The sequence below is a fragment of the Phyllostomus discolor genome, chromosome 2 (assembly GCF_004126475.2).
Source record: "Phyllostomus discolor isolate MPI-MPIP mPhyDis1 chromosome 2, mPhyDis1.pri.v3, whole genome shotgun sequence".
Taxonomy (NCBI): Eukaryota; Metazoa; Chordata; class Mammalia; order Chiroptera; family Phyllostomidae; genus Phyllostomus; species Phyllostomus discolor.
In genome coordinates, this window is record NC_040904.2 from 124,553,876 (window position 1) to 124,573,676 (window position 19,801).

The 19,801-nt window shown below is 37.8% G+C and overlaps 1 protein-coding gene and 2 pseudogenes across 1 annotated transcript in view; 1 reads left to right on the forward strand and 2 right to left on the reverse strand.

Annotated features, from left to right (window-relative positions):
• KDM5A (lysine demethylase 5A) overlaps positions 1-19,801 on the forward strand; it is a 111,866-nt gene that overhangs the window by 71,176 nt on the left and 20,889 nt on the right. The window contains exons 19-24 of the mRNA XM_028531963.2: positions 5,263-5,618; positions 9,132-9,270; positions 13,778-13,957; positions 14,779-14,940; positions 16,693-17,244; positions 17,624-17,767. Coding sequence (XP_028387764.1) covers positions 5,263-5,618; positions 9,132-9,270; positions 13,778-13,957; positions 14,779-14,940; positions 16,693-17,244; positions 17,624-17,767 — 1,533 coding nt within the window. The remainder of the gene's footprint in view (positions 1-5,262; positions 5,619-9,131; positions 9,271-13,777; positions 13,958-14,778; positions 14,941-16,692; positions 17,245-17,623; positions 17,768-19,801) is intronic.
• On the reverse strand, positions 631-15,042 carry LOC114512909 (annotated as a pseudogene).
• Positions 2,036-3,953, reverse strand: LOC114512841 (annotated as a pseudogene).

Here is a 19,801-nt window from a genome sequence, read left to right on the forward strand (position 1 = left end):
TCACAATTCCTTTTCTTTCATCTTTGCGGATTGTTTTCCCCTTGGCTTTTTTTCCCCCCAAGTACTTTTCATTTGAGGCAAGGGGAAGGCTGAAAGGATTACAGTTCCAGGCAGCCAAAATGAAATTATTACTTTGAAATTATTACTTTTTCACTTTGTAGATTCATCTTAGTCAGAAAAGGGTATTAGTTCATCATCACCAAGCCCTTATCATATGACATGTTAAAGGGATTTATCTAAGAAAAAGAAGATAAAAAATATGTATAGTAAAATGACAGAAAACTCACAATTATTAACAACCACACCTAAAACTAAAACTAAAACAAACTAAGCAAACAACTAGAACAGGAACAGAACCAGAGAAATGGAGATTATATGGAGGGTTAGCAACAGGGGAGTGGGAGGAGGAGAGAGGGGGAAAGGTACAGACAATAAGTAGCATAGATGGTAGGTAGAAAATAAAAAGGGGGAGGGTAAGAATAGTATGGGAAATATAGAAGCCAAAGAACTTGTATGTATGACACATGGACATGAACTAAAATGGGGGAATGTGGGTGGGAGGGGGTGTGCAGGGTGGAGGGAAGTGAGGGGGGGGAATAGGGCAACTATAATAGCATAATCAATAAATTATATTTAAAATAAAAAGCTTAAAAAAAACCGAAAAGGGTGTTGAGATTGTCCTTTCCCCACTGGACAAGAAGGGCAAAGGAAGCTGGAAGAGACCTCTGATCTTCTCAGACTGCTCTTCAGAACAGTTAGTAATCTTTTCCAGTGCAAGGTTGGCCACACCCTTGCTGATTCATCTGCAGGTGGCTGTCCTGCCACTACATACAGGAACAATAAGTCAAGAAGGACAGCTGGAGGTCTCTTGGGAAAGAGCAGGCACACTTCAGAACTCTTCATTGAAGGGATAATTCCTGTGGGAGACATAGCTCACCATGGCACCCTCTAGTTCTTGCTATAGCCAAGTAGTCATATCCACACTGCTTAGGTAGAAATCAAAGACCTGAAGTGCATCAGTGATGCATTCATGTGTCGTAGACTTGGGGATCATGACCAGATTCCTCAGCATGGGGAACCGGATCAGAACGTGGGCTGTGGTTTTATTGTACTTGTTAGCTGTAGCTTTGATTCTGGGATCCTCCAGTAGGGAATGGTCCTCAGGCTTGACCCATGGCCTGTCAAGAATGACACTACCGCAATGCCTTTGGAGTGGCAATACTGAATTAACTTCTGAGTGAGTTACAGTTGGCACTTGATCTGGCTTGTATTTTAAGTCAGGTTTGTTGAAGATCTTGATTTGGAGATGGTTGAAGTTAGAGATTTCAATAGCTTTCATCAGCCCTTCACCCAACAGCTCTCTCATGGCCTCTCATGTGTCCAAAAATGGATATCAAAGGGAATCGCGTTGCTTTTCCCATCCACCAGAAAAAATTTGTTCCTGGGCTTGAAACTGGCCAGTGAATCAGGTCGAGGATAAGGTCAAGGTCCAGATAGTCCAGCTTCAGGTCTCTGAGCATCTTCTGGCAGACTTCCTTCACCAGACTTTTCTCATGGTACAAGGACCACAGCTTGCTGCTGATGAAGAGGTCCTCTTGTTTCACTACCTGCTCTTTGAGCTTCTTTTGGTTGGCCACCCCACCTTTATTCTTGTTCTGATACATGTGAGCGCAGTCAATGTGGTGGTACCCAAGGTCATTTGCACCTTCACAGCCTCCATCACTTTGCTCAAAGGGGACTTCCAGGTGCCCAGACCTGTGATGAGCATCTTGGTGCCATTGGAGAGTGTGACTGGCTATGACTGCTGTGCTCAATAGACCCAGGCCCAAGGACCATGACCTTGTCTTGACTTCTAATTGTGGAGTGTATTAGGAGTACTCAGACCCATTTTTTTTACTCTTGGTCCTAATGGTTTATTTGTCCAGAGACATTAAATATTACCTATATACTATCAAGTTCCAATCTCCAGCTCTAACTGCCATTCTTTTCTACAGAATAAAAGGCTTCTTAAAAGCCTTCTAATGAATCAAAATCCTTGATTTCTTTATTTCTCTTGTACTCTACATCCAGTCTCTAAAGAAATGTGATTATCTCTAAAATGTATGCCAAAGTAAACCATTTGTCATCAACTCCATTGCTTAAACTATGCTTTAAACCATTAGAATATGTCATTTTGATTAATGCAACCAGCCTCTTAACTGGTCTTTCTTCTACTCTGGTTCCTGACATTAGTAGCCAGGGTGATCATGTAAAATATAAATTAAATTATATCACTCTCTCTTGGTTAAAATCCTGCAGTCGTTCCCTAAAACTATTAGAATAAAATGTAAACTCATCATCTAGCTTCTGCTTATTCTTCAACTATATTTATTTTCTTGTTTTTAAAGACCTTATTAACAGGTGCTTGCAGTTTATTAATTTTGCAGAAATCAAGGCATAAACTTTTATTGCAAATTAAAAACAAGGTTCTTAAAAATCTCAACTTGACCAGATATAAAACGATTTAAAAACCTTCAAAGGTGCATTGAGAAAAATCAGGCTTATTTAAAAAAAGCACACATACAAAACATTTGTCATTACCAAAAAGAGATGTCTTTAGCTAAAAATAATGAAAACTCCATGTGTGTAGTTAATGCAGATAGTTCTAGTTATCTGGTCAATGGGCAGAAGTCAGCACCAAGGTCTTCAGCTCCGATCTTGTGTTCATTTCTTACTGCTGGGATTTCATAATCATTCTTGTTGGATGACTAAATGGAATGATGGTAAAGATGGTAAGCTGGCATTTACTCAGCCCCACCCTGCTCAGCCACAGGAGCAGACAAATTCTCAGCTAGTAGATTAGCTACTTTTGTCTTTTTGCCATCTTGTGGTTTAGGGTTTACTGGGTGTCTGTGTCAGTAATTAAATTGTAGCAACACCAACGATGAGGTGGCTGCTGACCTAGGGTCTCAGCTCCTTGATTTTCCTTATCTTCTGCAATGCTGTCCTCTCTAGGCTGTCTTTGGCAAGGAGGGCCCCTGTGAAATTGTGGTCTATAGCCCTGACACATACTCTGTCTCACTGGTGTACCTTGTTCTCTTGCACCGATTGTCAGCACCCTCCATCATTTCTCCCTGCACAGGAGGGTTGGAATACTGTGGTCATTGCCCATAGGGTCTCTGCAGTAGGGCCAGCAATGTTAGGCCTGGCCTTCAGGAGCACTCTCCCACTCCTCATTATTTTCCCCACTCTCATTATTCTGGTAATTGTGCTGGTAATTAGGAGGAGAACCCTTACAATATAGATAGCATGTATCTATTGTGGTCTGCTTCATATTTATTGCCTTGCACTGGAACTCCACCAGGGCCTGTGACATTTGCTGTCTTTGCACCTTTTTCTTCAACAACATCAAACTCCACATCTCTCCATCTCCTATACTGCAAAGGTACTTCCTAAGGTTATTCTTTTTTATGTCAGTCTGGTGTACAAATACATCTTCCTTGGTGGTGTTCCTGTTGATGAAACTGTATCCATTTCTTACACTGAACCATTTTACTCTTCCCAAAACCTATTGGGATGACTTTCTTGTCCCCTCCAGCAGGCACTGCTGATATGAAGCTGCCTGGGTCACCACTCCCTGTGGTGCTGGGTTTGGTGTTGGCAGTGCTGAGGGTGGGGGCAGTAGGCAGCTACTGGGTCTCGGCCTCACTGCTCATGGTTTTGGTGATCATGACTTGGGCTGGCTGTGGCAGTTGCTCCCTGGGTGTGATGGCAACTAGGTTGGCGGCAGGTGGGGCTGCTTCAGGCTCTCTGGGGTTTGCTCTCTGATCCCACTACTGATGAACTGTCAACTACATTTATGAGGGGTGACCCCTCCAAAAAACAGAATTATGTTCTGGAGTACAGGCCCCTTTTATTGTAGTACAGGCTTCCCCCGCTAAGTGAATGTTCTGGGAATCCATCTATATCAGTGTACCAGCTGTTGTTGTGAGAGGCTGTGTTAGGCCTCAGTAAATTTTGTTTTGAAGATTCTTTCAACTCCTTTACCCATTTCATGATGGGTGATTCATGAGTGCACCAGCCCACACTGCACTGTGATCAGCAGTTTTTGGGCAAAAATGGTGTGACCTCTATACCCCACCCTTCCTATTCACCCATCTCACCCTGAACGCCTTTGTTTTTGTTTACCCGATGAAAAAGTTATCAAAGGAAATGCTTTGCCAGTGTGGAAGAGGTGACTCAAAAATGGCAGAAGCACTAAAAGGCATCAAAATTGACAAGTTCAAAAACTATTTTGAGCAGTGGAAAAAACTTCTAGATGGGTGTATTGCATCAAATAGTGCTTTGAAGGTGACTGAAGTTTAAATATATAAGAATAAATAACACAGTTTTTAATAAATATATTCTATTTTGGTGGTCTTGTCATACTCTTCATCTACTTTGTTCCCTATCATCCACTGTGGAACAAGACACCAGGTTCATTACTGTTTCAAAGCTTTTGCAATTATTACTTGCCCTGTCTGAATTGCTCTATTCCTAGCTGTTCATAAGGTTCCCACATTTACTTTCTCATTTTTGTTTTGGTTCATCTGTCTTTTAGATGACCATTGCAAAGTAATATGCTGCACTTTTGTCCATTCTCTATTGTGTTGACCTATTTTATTTTCATAGTGCTTAAAAAACTGACATTCGTGTCAGTTTTTTCCTGTGTTCAGTGACTGGCCACATATATTGAAATGTATATTCTTGAAGACAAGGACTTTGTTTTGTTTAATGCTGTGTGCCTAGAACAGTGCCTACATCTAAGTCAGAAGTCATATATTTTTAAATGAATCATATTTTAAAAGTAGGACTAGGTAAGTGATTATAGAGAAGCATATTTATGCCCTTAACTCTGATATCTATTTGGTACTATGATGGTGAGATTAATAGATGGTCTAGAATTTGATAATTTTGCCTATCAAAATTATGTGTATTTGCCTTGGTCAGTGTGGCTCAGTTGGTTGGAACATCATACTGTACACAAAAAGGTTGGGGATTCGATTCCCAGTCAGGGCACATACTTAGGTTGCAGGTTTGATCCTTAGGGTGTATAAGGGAGACCACCAGTCATTGTTTCTCTCTCACATGGATCTTTCTCTCCCTCTCTCCCTTGCTTTCATCTCTCTCTAAAATCAATAAACATATTTTTAAAAACTATGTCTATTCTATTGTCTATGAAATATGTTTATTATATACTCTTTTTATCATTTAAATTTATTTTTATTCTTTTGACCTTTTAAGAATCTGCTGGATGATGTGGAAGAGTTTCATGAACGTGCTCAAGAGGCCATGATGGATGAAACCCCAGATTCTTCTAAACTCCAGATGTTGATAGACATGGGCTCTAGTCTTTATGTGGAGTTACCTGAATTAGCCCGACTAAAGCAAGAGCTACAGCAGGCTCGATGGTTGGATGAAGTAAGATTGACTCTATCAGACCCACAGCAAGTCACTTTGGATGTCATGAAGAAATTGATAGACTCTGGGGTGGGGTTGGCTCCTCACCATGCTGTGGAGAAAGCAATGGCTGAACTACAGGAGCTCCTTACAGTCTCTGAGCGATGGGAAGAAAAGGCTAAGGTCTGCCTACAGGCAAGGTGAACACATATATTGGTGACTGTTGCCTTTTTAATAACTAAGTAAGATAGTAGAATGGGAAGAGGTACACAGGGTCTATTTCATTAAATATTTAATTAAATATTTTACACCTTCCCTGACCAAGCACCATGTTATCAAATGATTCTACATACAGACAGTTCTATATATTGTGTGCAGAGTACTTTGTTAGTACTTATATAATACAAAATAGTGTTTTGTTTAGAGCCTCCCATTGCTGATATTATAGTTAGGAGATGAGAACTATGAAGTTCATTGCAGTTACGTTATTAACTGAGGGGTGCAGAAAAGTACTATAGGAATTCAGAAGAGGAGAGATCGTTGTTAGCTTGGATGGTCAGAAGAGAATCTTGAGAGAAATGTAAGAACTTAGAGCCTTGAAAAATGAGTAGGATTGAAGTGGAAGGGGAGGCAAGAGAAATGTCATTAGCTAATAAGTTTAAGGTATATAAGGAGTGTTCATGTGACAAAAGTTAAATGGGCTTTTTTGGAGTGTAAGATGTATTCAGGGAAGTAGTGAGAGATAAGAATCAGGCATAAGAATGTTAAGTAGTCATATTAGCATAACACCCCTTTGCGTTTGTGAGATTTAAATATAGCATATTTGACTCTATATCAACTGTTTTGACTGTAATGTTCTTTATAAAAGTCTTTTCAGCAGCTAAGATAATATTTATATAATTTCTATTGTGATGATGAGGAAACTGGGATGCTTAGAGAGATCGCATAATTATTAAATAACAGCTCAATTTAAAGTCTTTTCCACTACATTCAAATTCGTCATGTACTTAACTACTTTGTCAACCAGTTACTTTGAGTGGATTTGAAAAGAGGTCTTAGATGATTTAATTAACATAGTTCTGCTCAGCCAAAAAGGGCTCCACATTTACTAGGTATTTTGCTCTTCAGATGTTATGGAACATAGCAACTATATTTATTTATAGCTCTTCTTATCCAAAACATTCAGATTACTCTGTGTCTTCAGATTCATGGGACTTCCAGGAGGCAGGAGAATATTAAATTGGAAAAAGCTAAATAACTTTGGAATGTAAAACTATGATTTAGTATATCTGATGCATCTGCTTATAGTCTAATGAATGAAAACTGTTGGTAGTAATGTTTGAAAACTTTCTTCTTCCCTCCAAAGTGTCTTTCATATCTTTCTCTTCAACTTCATTGTCACTGACCTAGTTATAGTACTCTTATATTTTCCCTTGATCTTCTCAATTCGATAAGTATTTACAGAGTACCTACTGCATACATGCCAGGCACTAATGTTAAATGCTTTGGAGATAGTTGGGGGAAAAGACACACAAGGTCCCTGCTCTAAAATAGAGCCAACATTCTAGAGGGGAGAGACAGTTGAATAGTGAAGGAATGAATGAATTTTAGATATTTAGTGTCATGAAGAAAATAAAATTGGTGAAGAAGTAGGGAGTGGTGGGAGTGATGGAAAGTACAGTCCAATTTCTAATTCCTTTTCTAATTCCTATCAAAGTTACCTTTCTGAAATACATTTTTAGTATTCTTCCTCTCTCAGTATTGGTTAACTACTGACCATTTTTTTCTTGGTATCCTCCTCCTTTGCCTTTGGGCTTCTCTCTGTACTTAAACAATGGCTTTTCTCAGTATTCTGTCCTAAACTGCTCCTTTTCTCACTCTGTACATCTCCCTGGAAATTTTGCCTAACTTCTTGGCTCCATTTGCCGTCTTTCTACCGATTAATTCCACATTTTTGTCTATAACATAGTAGCTTTTTTCCTCATATATACCATCTGCCTATTAGATAATTCCATTGGATGCCCCTCAAATGCCCATATCCAAAATTGGACCCATTAATTCCTTTCCATAATTTCTTCCTTTGTTCTTTTTTTCTTTGAATTATACCATCTTTCATTCATTTGAACAAGCCAGTATTTTGGAAACTAACTTTGACCCCTGCTTTCTATATTTTTACCATCAAACTCAGTTAACTATCAAGTCATATTGATTCTATTTCCTTTGTTTCTCACTTTCATTCTTATTTTGCTTGGGGGGGTGGTGGTTGCTGTCATTGCTGATCATGAATCATAGCAACAGGTCCCTTCTCTGAGCTCACCTCTCTCATCCGCTCTCTGCACTGCAACTGTTATTTTCTTAAAATACAGGTGTGACTTTGACTCCCTTGTTTAAAACCCTTCACTGTTTACCATTCCACTTGGGATGAAGTTCCAATTCCTTGACCTGATTTATAAGGCCAAGCTGTAATCTAGCCCCTTGCTTAAATATCTCCCCTTATCCCTTGACATTCTTCCTCTTGCATTCTAACACAGTGATCACACCTGCCTCCCACCATCGGTTCCTCAAACATGCCATGTTCTTGCATATCTCTGGACCTTTTACACCATTTGTTTTCCTATGGAGCAGCTTTCATCTCTGCTCTTTCCCTGTGGAGCACCTCCACTACCCCTACCCTTTCTCTGGCCTCAGCTTTTCTGAGCTAATCGTTTTTCACCGGCCAAGTCAATTAGGTCCTCCTAGTATATAACCTGATAGCATCTTTATTTTCCTCTGTTATTACACTTACAGTGCATCTAACTCCTTATTAATAAGCCCCTCCTCCACAAGATTAAAATATTTTATAAGGCAAGGATGCTGTTACTCTTGCACATTAATAATCTCTGGGACCTAGCACAGTGCCTACCACATAGGATTCATGGATGGTGACAAAACTTTTCCCATCCTAAGCAGCTTCCCATTGTTGACATAGTGAAATGCAGGGCTCTCAACACCCCTTAATAGATTTACGTCTTTCTTTCCTGCCAAATCCCCCTATTTCATGCTCGCTCTTTTACTTCCTCCCCCAATCTTCATACCATCCCTTATCTTAAACTAGACTACCAACTTATTTTCATGTGTTTCTCTTTGTCCATTGTATTCCTATTTTTTCCCTTTAACCTTTCACTTGACAAAATCACCTATCTTTAAGGCCTGGCTCGAAGCCCTGCTCAGTCTCCCTAGGCAGAATTAGTCATTACCTCCTGTAGTAATTTGTTCTTAATTTCCAGTACATGCTTATCTTGTATTCTGATTAGTTGAGGATAAAGGTCTTTTTTATTCATCTTTGTGTAACTAGGTGTTAATGACTGTAGTTTAATTAAATGTTCATTGTCAACATTAATTGATTTCTAGACTATTGGTTTCTACATTGTATCTAATACGCATCTCTGACAATTTCAGATATTGTGGAGAACTCAAGTAGAGGCAATTTAGTGTAGTGAAAAGAGCATGGGATCTGAGACATCAGTATTTCAGGTGTGCCATTTACTACATTAAGTGACTTTGGGGAAAATAATTGAAAGTTATCTATAAAATGGAAATAAAGATAATAGCTGTTTTGCCTCCCTACAGGATTGTGGTAAGAATTAAATGAAATCAAATGTATGAAAATTCTCTACATATTTTAGCAGTTTGACTTTTCCTCATGTGTCTGCCCTATTTTTGTGTATTTTTAGACCAAGACACAGTGTGGCAAGTTTAGAAAGCATTGTGAATGAAGCTAAGAACATTCCAGCTTTTCTACCTAATGTGCTGTCCCTGAAAGAAGCCTTACAGAAGGCTCGAGAATGGACAGCTAAAGTGGAAGCTCTTCAGGTAAGGAGCCTTTTGAATCTTCTTACCATTCAGATAATGCTTTTTCACAGATGAATCATTTAAGCCCTTAATTTTTAAGAATTAGAATAACCATAATAAAATAATTATAGTTATTAAAATTTGCTTGTTCTTCCATCTGATTTTGTATTTCAAAATATTACTTATTAAACATTACTGTTTCTGTTGACTCCTTGCTGTAAAAGATGACAAAATTAAATCAGTGCTAGATAAAAATAAAAGTATGCTTGTCTACATTTCTTCTGAATTATAAAAACCATCAGCAGCATTTACAGTACTCAGGATATGAACTGCTGCACCAAGAAAGAACATATTCTAAGAGTCAAGCAAGTTCTAATGACTTCTTTTTTTACTTTCTTTTCAGTTGACTTTTTTCTGGGACCTGCTTAGCTGCCTCTCTTTCTGTGCTGTTTTTTTTGTTGATAAAATTATCTCTTTTTAAAAAAAATTGTTTTTTAAAGATTTTATTTATTTATTTCCAGAGAGAGGAAAAGGAAGGGAGAGAGAGAGAGAGAGAGAGAGAGAGAAACATCAATGTGTGGTTGCTTCTTGTGTACTCCCAACTGGGGGCCTGTCCCACAATCCAGGCATGTGCCCTGACTGAGGATCGAACCAGCAACCCTTTGATTCACAGGCTGGCACTGAATCCACTGAGCCACACTAGTCAGGATTTTTTGTTTTTTTGTTTTTAATCAGGACAACTCCTCTGTTTCATCTTTGACTTACTTCAGGCAATTGATTGTCCTCAAATTTCTCATATTCCTTAGTTGGCTATTTATTTATTATTGAAGGACTTAGTTGGCAGGTATAGGTAGCTGTCTTGTATTCCCTCTAATTTTGAAGGATTTTTCCTACACCCAGCCCTTCTCTTCAGAAGGACTGACTTGGAGCCTTTAAGTGGACAGCTTCGGTTTAAAGGCAGACTCTTCCTTAGGATACATAGCTTGAGGGCAGGCTTTCTCTAGGCTTAGCCAGAATGTATTCTGTGGTCAAATGGCTATAGTTGGGTACAAGAGGGATTAGTAGTAAATCCTTCTCTTTTTTTTCTCCTAATTTTATTTTAATCATTGTTCAAGTACAGTTTTCTGTCCTTTACCCCCATAAATACAGTATTTCTTGACCCTATCTGTGTCTGAGCTTTCTCTTCTCTTTCAATTAGATGCTTATTCTTATTTTAGGGCTAGAACTTTATTACTTTTTTTAAAAGTTTCTTGCCTTTTTACTTTTCCACATGTTTCAGTATTACTGTACTTTCAAAATGAATTTATAGGCAGATAAGTCAGTTAATACATGGCAAATAACCTTTTAATGGACTGTCAGTGTTTAACACTTGATACTATGCCTTTATACCCTCTGAATAAAAATGATTATGGGGATATATATATAGTTTATTATAGGAATGCTAATGTTTTTACTAGGAGAGTAATCCTAAAATATCACTCTGAACTAAAGTCTACAGGCTGCCCTCCCAGTTCAGGTGTTCTTGCCAAGGCCGTGGAATGGATTACTTGTTAACTCTCTCACCTGCTGTAATGATGTAGTTATTTAGTGAATTTAAAGCAGTATATAAGTTCTGAATACAATGACTTCATTACATCGAAATGCTGAAACATTATGACTTAGAAGGAAAATATCCATTCTTATCTATGTTTATGTAACATAAAATAGAGGTGATTATCAGAACTAAAGAACATTGCTTTGTGGTTGGAAAAAACTGGAAGACTTTGAAACAGACAAAAAACATTACTGGATGTCTTTTCAGTGGAATAATGGATATTGTCTGGTGAACTCTGAATATCTGATTCTAGAACTGTATGTCTTAGATTTTCTTTGACAAAGCTATTTAACAACTCCATCAATTATTTAAAAATGATAGTGTTACAGATGAATTATATTCATAGAAAAGTAATTAAATTTGTGTTTGGATATGGAACAATTCATTTCCAACTGTAGAAAAGATAATCCCCTTCCCTATATGATATTAACATCTGTTTTCATCCATTAGCAAATTTGCTACTCATTTGTAAGTATATATATGCTTATTCTTTTTCAAAGTATGTTTTATTGATTATGCTATTACAGTTGTCCCAGTATTTCCCTCTTAACTCCCTTTACCTGGTACCCTCTTTCCCTCTAGCAATGCCCCCCTTAGTTCATATCCATGGGTCATGTATATAAGTTCTTGGACTTCTCCATTTCCTATACTATTCTTAACATCCCCCTGCCTGTTTTGTACCTACCAGTTGTGCATCTTAATCCCTGTACCTTTCCCCCCATTCTCCTCCTTCCCCCTCCCCACTGCTGATAACCCTCCAGATGGTCTCTATATCTATGGTTCTCTTACTGTTCTGGTTGTTTGCTTAGTTTGTTTTTGTTTTTCCTTTGTTTTTTGGGTTCATTTCAATGTTCATAGTTTTGAACTTCTTCTTTTTCTTAAAGGGACTTAAATAAGTCCCTTTAAGAAATGTTAAAGGGACTTAAATAAGTCCCTTTAACATTTCATATAAGAGCTTGGTGATGATGCATTCCTTTAGCTTTACCTTGTCTGGGAAGCACTTTATCTGCCCTTCCATTCTAAGTGATAGCTTTGCAGGGTAGAGTAGTCTAGGTTGTAGGTTCTTGCTTTTCATCACTTTGAATACTTCTTGCCAGTCCCTTCTTGCCTGCAAAGAATTTTTTGCTCTTCCTTTTCTTCTGGCATCCCTATGATTCAGATATTGGCACATTTGGAGATGTCCCAGGGTCATCGTAGTCTCTCCTTGTTTTTTAGAATTCTTGTTTCATTCTGCTCTGGTTGACTGTTTATTTCTTCCTTATGTTCCAAGTCATTGATTTGAACCCCAGCTTCCTTCCCTTCACTGTTGGTTCCCTGTGGATTTTTCTTTATTTCACTTGGCATAGTCTTCACTTCTTCCCTTATACTTTTGCCATGCTCAATGAGATCTCTAAGCATCCTTATCACCAGTATTTTAAACTCTGCCTTAATAGCTTGCTATCTCTGTTTCGCTTAGTTCTTTTACTGGGGTTTTGTTTTGTTCTTTCATTTGAGCCATATTTCTTTGTCTCCGCAATTTGGCAGCCTCCATATGTTTGTTTCTGTGTATTAGGTAGAGCTGCTTTGACTCCCTGTCTTGGTGCACCTATATTACATCGTGTGGGGTGGAGCCTTAGGTAAATGCTAGGGTGGGGCAGCCCCACTTCATTGCTTTGTGGCTCTGTATGTGGGGGTATGGGTCAGAGAGGGGCCAGTGCCACTGCTTGACTTCAGGAGACTTGTTTGGCACTCACCCTGCTTCCAGTCACTTACATAACTGTTACCCTGGTGGTGATTTCCAGAGTGGGTGGGTTTGCATACATTCTAGGACCCTGTGGGCCCTTCCAGTTGATTCTCCTGAGAGACCAGCAGTTCTTCTGCTGTCCCAACCTCTCCTGGTTTTTATAGCCAGGAGTTATGAGGCTTTATTTTCCTGTTGCTGGAACCTTGGGCAGTGCAGTCTGACCTGGGGCTCGTTCCTCAGGTACCCTGTGGGATGGCCCATTCCGTGTAGTCTCCCCCACCCCACCACTGCCACACCGCATCCTCTCCACCTGGCTCCCCGGCTGTGTCCCTCCTACCCATCTAGATGAATATGTCTTCTTTAAATCTTTGGTTGTCGGACTTTCATACAATTCAGTTTTCTGGCAGTTCTGGTTTTTTTTTTTTGTTTTGAAGTTGGTTGTAATCTTTCATATGGTTGTGCAAGGAGGTGAAGTATGTCTGTCTATACCTCCATCTTGATGAAAGTTATATATGCCTGTTCTTTACATTGTCCTGTATGATATTAAGTATCTGTTTCCACCCATTAGCAAATTTGTTTCCTCATTTCTAAGCATGCATATATATATATATGTATATGTATATATATATATATATATATATATGCATCTGTTCTATACATTGTCCTTTGAACTGGTTTTTACATCTTACTGGTTCCCTCATTAATCAATAAAATTAAAATCTTTGATAACATGAATTTACACAAACTTTTAAAATTTATTGGGGTGACATTGGTTAATAACGCATTATTTTCAGGTATATATAATTCAGTACATCTGTATATTGTATTTGCACACTTTTTAAAAAGATAGTTTATTGATTTTATTTTTAGAGAGAGGAAGGGAGGGAGAGAGAAACAGAAACAGTGATTTGTTATTCCACCTATGTGTGCATTCATTGGTTGGTTTTTGTATGTGCCCTGATGGAGGATTGAACCTGCAACCTTGACGTATCAGGATGACACTCTGACCAACTGAGCTACCTGGCCAAGGTCTTTCACAAACTTTTTAAAGAGAACATTGGTAGCTATATTAATTCAAGAGATGTAATGAGGTTTAAAGAATAATATTTAATAGAAAAATCACTCTAAACTCTTTGTAAGGTCTTTGACAATATATTGCTACATTTCATAAGTGAATGCAAATTGTGTGATAATGTACTTTTGTTTTTCAGAGTGGCAGCAACTATGCTTACTTGGAGCAGCTGGAGAGCCTATCTGCTAAAGGGCGCCCTATTCCTGTGCGTCTTGATGCATTGCCCCAAGTAGAATCACAAGTAGCGGCAGCACGGGCATGGAGGGAACGGACCGGGCGGACCTTTCTTAAGAAGAATTCTAGCCATACATTGTTACAGGTAAAGAGTAGTTTAACACCTTCATCAGAAGTTGATTATTTAACACCTATAGGTAGTATTATTGGTGAGAATTGTTTTCATTTTATCTTGTTATGGTTGTACAAGAGATTCCTGTTAGGTAATATCAAATGTTGACCAGAGCTGTTACTGGTGTGGCTCAGTTGGGCATCATCCCACAAAGCTGAAGGTCACTGGCTTGATTCTCAGTCATTGAACATGCGTGGGTTGTGGGTTTGGTCCTTGCCAGAGGTGTGTACAAGAGGCGACCAATGGATGTTTTCTCACAGTGACGTTTCTCTCCCTCTCATTCTCTCTTCCTTTCTCTCTCTCAAAAAATAAATAACTAAAACCTTAAATGCTGACCAGAAATTTAGAGCCTATGACAGACTTATTTCTGGTTCATGCTGTGCTGAGTTCAGAAAAAAACAGTCAGCCTGGATTTTGTCTCTCTCGTTAATAAACTCCATCGCTGAAAGATCTTATTTCTCAGTAGCATAAATTAAATACACATTATCCTACTCATCTTGAGCATTTAAACTAGTAAGTTAGTTTTATGTTTGAAGATTGGCTTCCTAATTACTAACCCTGTGTCCTTGGTCAAGTTGTTTCCTTTCTGAGCCTCAGTTTCCCTTGTTTGTAAAATACAGATGATACTGTCTATTTCAGAGAGTTGTTATGAAAATTGAATTAGATAATGTGTGTAAAGTCCTTAAGACAGTGCCTAGGACTTGGTGAGCAGTCAATAAATGCTGCTTTTTAGTATTTTTAATTCTAAGTTTTTTTTTTTAACCAGAGCTCAATGTTTGGTTTTATTTTTGTAGGTACTAAGTCCCCGAACTGACATTGGTATATATGGGAGTGGTAAAAACAGAAGGAAAAAAGTAAAAGAACTAATGGAAAAAGAAAAAGAAAAGGATCTGGACCTTGAGCCTCTGACTGATCTGGAGGAAGGATTGGAGGAAACCAGAGATACAGCCATGGTGGTAAGAAGCTATGATATGCATCTTAACTTTGCATTGAGAATACAAAATTTTGTGATGATAGTAGCACATTCACTGTTCTTGTGTTCTTAACTTTTAAAATTTCTATATACTTTTTTTGGCTTTATGGTTATATATATTTCATAGATTTTTAAAATATTTATAACCAAAGTATACAAAAAAGTTTATTATTCTTTTCTCTTCCTAGAATTCTTTTCCATTTATCTGTTTTTTGTTGTTTTAATAGTAGTCTAATATTCTGTCAAATTGTCAATAATTTGCTGAACATTTTTCTGATATTGAACCATTTGGTTATTAAGTGTTCACTATCATGGATACTAATAAAGTGAACTTCTTTGTATAGCCTTTTCATTTTTCAAGATATTTTCCTTCACTTGACTCTTAGGAATGGGATTACTGGGTTAGAATTTAATATTTTGTGACACTTAATATTAATGTGCTTTTCATAAGAACTGTATCAGTTTACTGATAACACCTGCTGTTTAAAATATCTCCCTTCACTTAGTAGCATTCAATAGTATAATGAGTGCTCAATAAAATATTTGCAGCCAATTAGAATTACTGTTTTTTTTTTTTTTTGCAAAGAAGGAGCAATGTGTTAAGAACACTAGGAGCCTGAAGAAATAGAAAATAAAAATGAGTTTACTGTGTAATATGTAATAGTAAGGAGTTTCAAATGGCTGCTCCAATATGTAATATCGTAAGGATTTCGTATGGCTGTTTCTGCCTACAGATGATTTCTGGTTTTTGCTTTTAGGGTTTTTTAAATTTTATTTTTCAATTACAGTTTGAATTCAACATTATTTTATGTTAGTTTCAGCTGTAGAGCATAGTGGTTAGACAAAGTGTTTACCCCAATATTTCGGGTACTTACTCGGTACTAGGTTTTACAGTTTTGTTACAATATTGTTAGCAAATGATCCTGTTTTGAGGCTAGTGGAAATGATTTCTCATTAAGGAACCTGCCTAACAGGTCAGTCTTGCCATACAAGTGAAAAAGGAAATCATTTCAAAATTGCTTCAGAGCTATGAAAGAGGTTTTAAAATCTGTCAGTATTCATGATAATTAAGTTTTATTTATTTCTGTTTACTTTTTTGAAATGAGCTACATAAAATCTTGTTATAATTGGCCATCACACTGTGCTATTCTACTTCTACATAAGTTGGAGAGGCCTTCTAGAAAGAAATAAAAAGTGATTTGTATGGAACTTCTTCCTAAGGAATGAATTACAAGGGGATGGGGAACTAGTATTTATTGAGGGTTTACCTTGTGCCAAGCACCAAGGTAGGCATTTTGATGTGTTATCTCATTTAATCCTTAAAATAAAAACAACAAAATGAGGTTGGTGGTATCCTCATTTTCCAGAAAACTGAGATTCAGAAAACTTGTGCACCAGATCAACAATACGTAAGTACAAGAGCCAGGCTTCATATTCAGGGTGCTTGATTTCAAGGCATATTATTTACTGAGCCTATGGAAGAATTCAAAGTACCGTACTGATAAATTGTCAAATATGGTAGCTCTTTGCCCATTTTACAGACAATGAATGTTTGTGTGGAAACTGTCAGGACTGCCCCACATTTTAGGAAATGATTGACAACTGATTTTTTTGAGAGGAAAATGTTTTGTCATAATGAGGCCACAACTTGTAGGTGATCCCGTAACCTTGAGGATTTGATACTTTTGGAATATTTTTCAGTGACTCTTTTCTATTAAATGTTTGTTGTGTACAGGTGGCAGTTTTCAAAGAACGGGAGCAAAAAGAGATTGAAGCGATGCATTCCCTCAGAGCAGCCAACCTAGCTAAGATGACAATGGTGGACCGCATAGAAGAAGTGAAATTTTGCGTTTGCCGCAAGACAGCTAGCGGGTTTATGCTGCAGTGTGAGCTCTGCAAAGACTGGTTCCATAACAGCTGTGTTCCCCTGCCTAAGTCATGTTCCCAGAAAAAAGGGTCTAGCTGGCAGGCTAAAGAAGTAAAATTTCTTTGCCCTCTTTGTATGCGGTCTCGAAGGCCAAGGCTAGAGACTATTCTGTCACTCCTCGTATCCCTTCAGAAGTTGCCTGTACGGTTGCCTGAAGGAGAGGCCCTACAGTGTTTGACAGAACGTGCTATGAGTTGGCAGGATAGAGCACGGCAGGCCCTAGCCACAGATGAACTGTCTTCTGCCCTGGCCAAACTGTCTGTGTTGAGCCAGCGTATGGTAGAGCAGGCGGCTCGAGAAAAAACTGAAAAGATCATCAGTGCAGAACTTCAAAAAGCAGCTGCCAATCCAGACTTACAGGTAAGTTTAGCATTTTCTTTCTTTTTATATTTCATAAGATAATATTTGTCGGTGTATAAATAGTAAATCAAATCTATCATAGCAGTTGACTAGGAAGACATCAGTAAGCTGCCAGCAACTATATTATTCATAACACCTTCATTCTGCATACCCCCATAGGATTTTCTTTGGATATATACCTAGCTCATTTTAGTTAAAAATTATCTGGATGTATCATTCAGGTAGACCTTAGTATCATAGGCAAAAATTCGATCTGTACTAACTGGTAAACTCTGTTAGCTAGCCACTTTGCAAGTTCATTACACTTTGGTAGTCACAATCACATAGTACCCATGTTTATTTAGTGTGTCTCTCTGTTCATCCTGGAAATGTTGTTTAGGGACACTTACCTAGTTTCCAGCAGTCTGCTTTTAACCGGATGGTAAGCAGCGTATCTTCTTCCCCTCGACAAACAATGGATTATGATGATGAAGAAACAGATTCTGATGAAGACATTCGGGAGACATATGGCTATGACATGAAGGTAATTACATGGCCAGGTGTATGGTCACATACCTGATCACTGGGTTTGTTTAAAAAGTTATTTAATACTGACGTTTGAGGCCTGAGAGTAGAAGAGAAAGCTAATAATGTATTTATCTATAGTTTATGGTGATAGTGTCTTGTCAAAGCTCCAAAAAATATAGATTAATGAAATAACAATTTTTTAAAGGGTGGAATTTTGAAACTGTGTTTATTTTCATCATCTTGTAAGTCTTTATGGCTTAGGGGGAGTAGCAAAATTATGCATTTAGTTACTAAAAGCCTTGATGGCTGATTTCATTATTTTTTCTTTGCATTATCATCTATATAGTTTTATTTTAAGAATTCCATTGTAGCTGTACTTTGAGTCCTTTGTTTTGGTCTCTCATCTGTTTGGTGCTAGATCAATATCATAGACAGAGATGGTTTATACTTGGGCCTGTGGTTTGAAGTTGCAGTTTTAGTTGCAGTTAGAATGTATTATTTGCCCTCAATATGATTATTTTGATAATGACACCACACTGGTGATAACGAGAAAGTTTTGGCGAGTGTGTTTTATGTTGGATTTTTATTGGCCTTTTTTAAATCCTCACCCGAGGATATGTTCACTGAATTCAGAGGGAGGAAGGGAAAGAGAAACATTGATGTGAGAGAGAAACATTGGTGATCGGTTGCCCTCAATATGCACCCTGATGAGGGCAAACTCTCAACCTAGGTATGTGCCCTGACTGGTAACTAAACCCATAGCCTTATGGTGCACGTGATGATGCTCCAACTAATTAAGCCACCCAGGAAGGGCTTACTGGCCTTTTATTGTTATTTCAGGTCAAGCCCAAGTCCTTGTATTTTACCTAGTAATGTTATTATTTGTTGATCTGTTTAGAATCTATTCCTGTAACCAGGGAGTTTGTGCTGTTACATATGAAAAAACAAGGGTGCGATCTTTTCCATACCTCTTAACTATCTTTTCTTTGTCTTTTCAGCATACAAATCAGATAGGTAAGGTCATTCTTAGAGCATAAATGTCATCAGCATTAAATTCCCAAGATACGAAATTAAAACCAACCATCGTAGATGCTTGTAAATTATCTGCTGGAAAATATATTTTTATCAAGATACAAATGGATCCAGGGGATGTTTTAGTGAAGGAATTTTTAAGTCACATGAAATAAAGACTTGAGAAAAGTTGAAACTTGAATTTTTCTGTTAAAATAATGTTCTGCTCACCTTGTTACCCCAAAGTTAATGACCATCTTTGTTGTATAGGTTAACTAGGAGCAGCTGAAAGGACATGCAGCCCGTGCCACATATAAATTATTTAGCTAATGCTAGAATTGCCTGTTTGCCATAGCTTAGAGGCCTCCGATACTTGGATTATCTTTCAAGCACAATTAATAATCAACAACTACTATAGGATGGGCTTTGCTTAGAAACAGATTGGTAACTTATAAAAACAAAACCACAAATATTACATGGTTTCAGGGTTAGGGATTAAAACTGTGTTTTGATATATGGTTGTGTGGAGTAGTCCTTTTTTGTAAAATTTATATGGGAGTTTCACCCTACGTTTCTTCTTTGGTTTGGGGTATTGACAGGGTAGAAGCATAAAAGTATGGATTTTACAGTGTTAGCAGGGTGTTGACAGCTTAGAAGAGTGGAAGAATGATATAAGGCTTAAGTTAATTCAGTATAAAAGTTACCTTGCTACAGATATCTTTGCATTTAAAAAAATTACACTGTTGAGTATTTTCCCATAGAGCAGGCAAGCACTTACTGTGATGAAAATTTTATTTGCAAATTTATTGCAGTTGGCTTGGCGATTTTTCCCTTTGTATGATGTCCCCAATTGTGACCATGAATCATCCTTAAGACAGTCTGAATTTAATATCTTTACTACAGGGAGAGCCCCCTAGTGGTTTAGGAAGAAGAGTATGTAATTATATAGAAAAATAAAATCATTTGATCTTGAAATTATCCTAGCATTTAAATGTTTAAAACAGATGGTTTTTGCTTTGCATTGTGTACTTCATTTTAC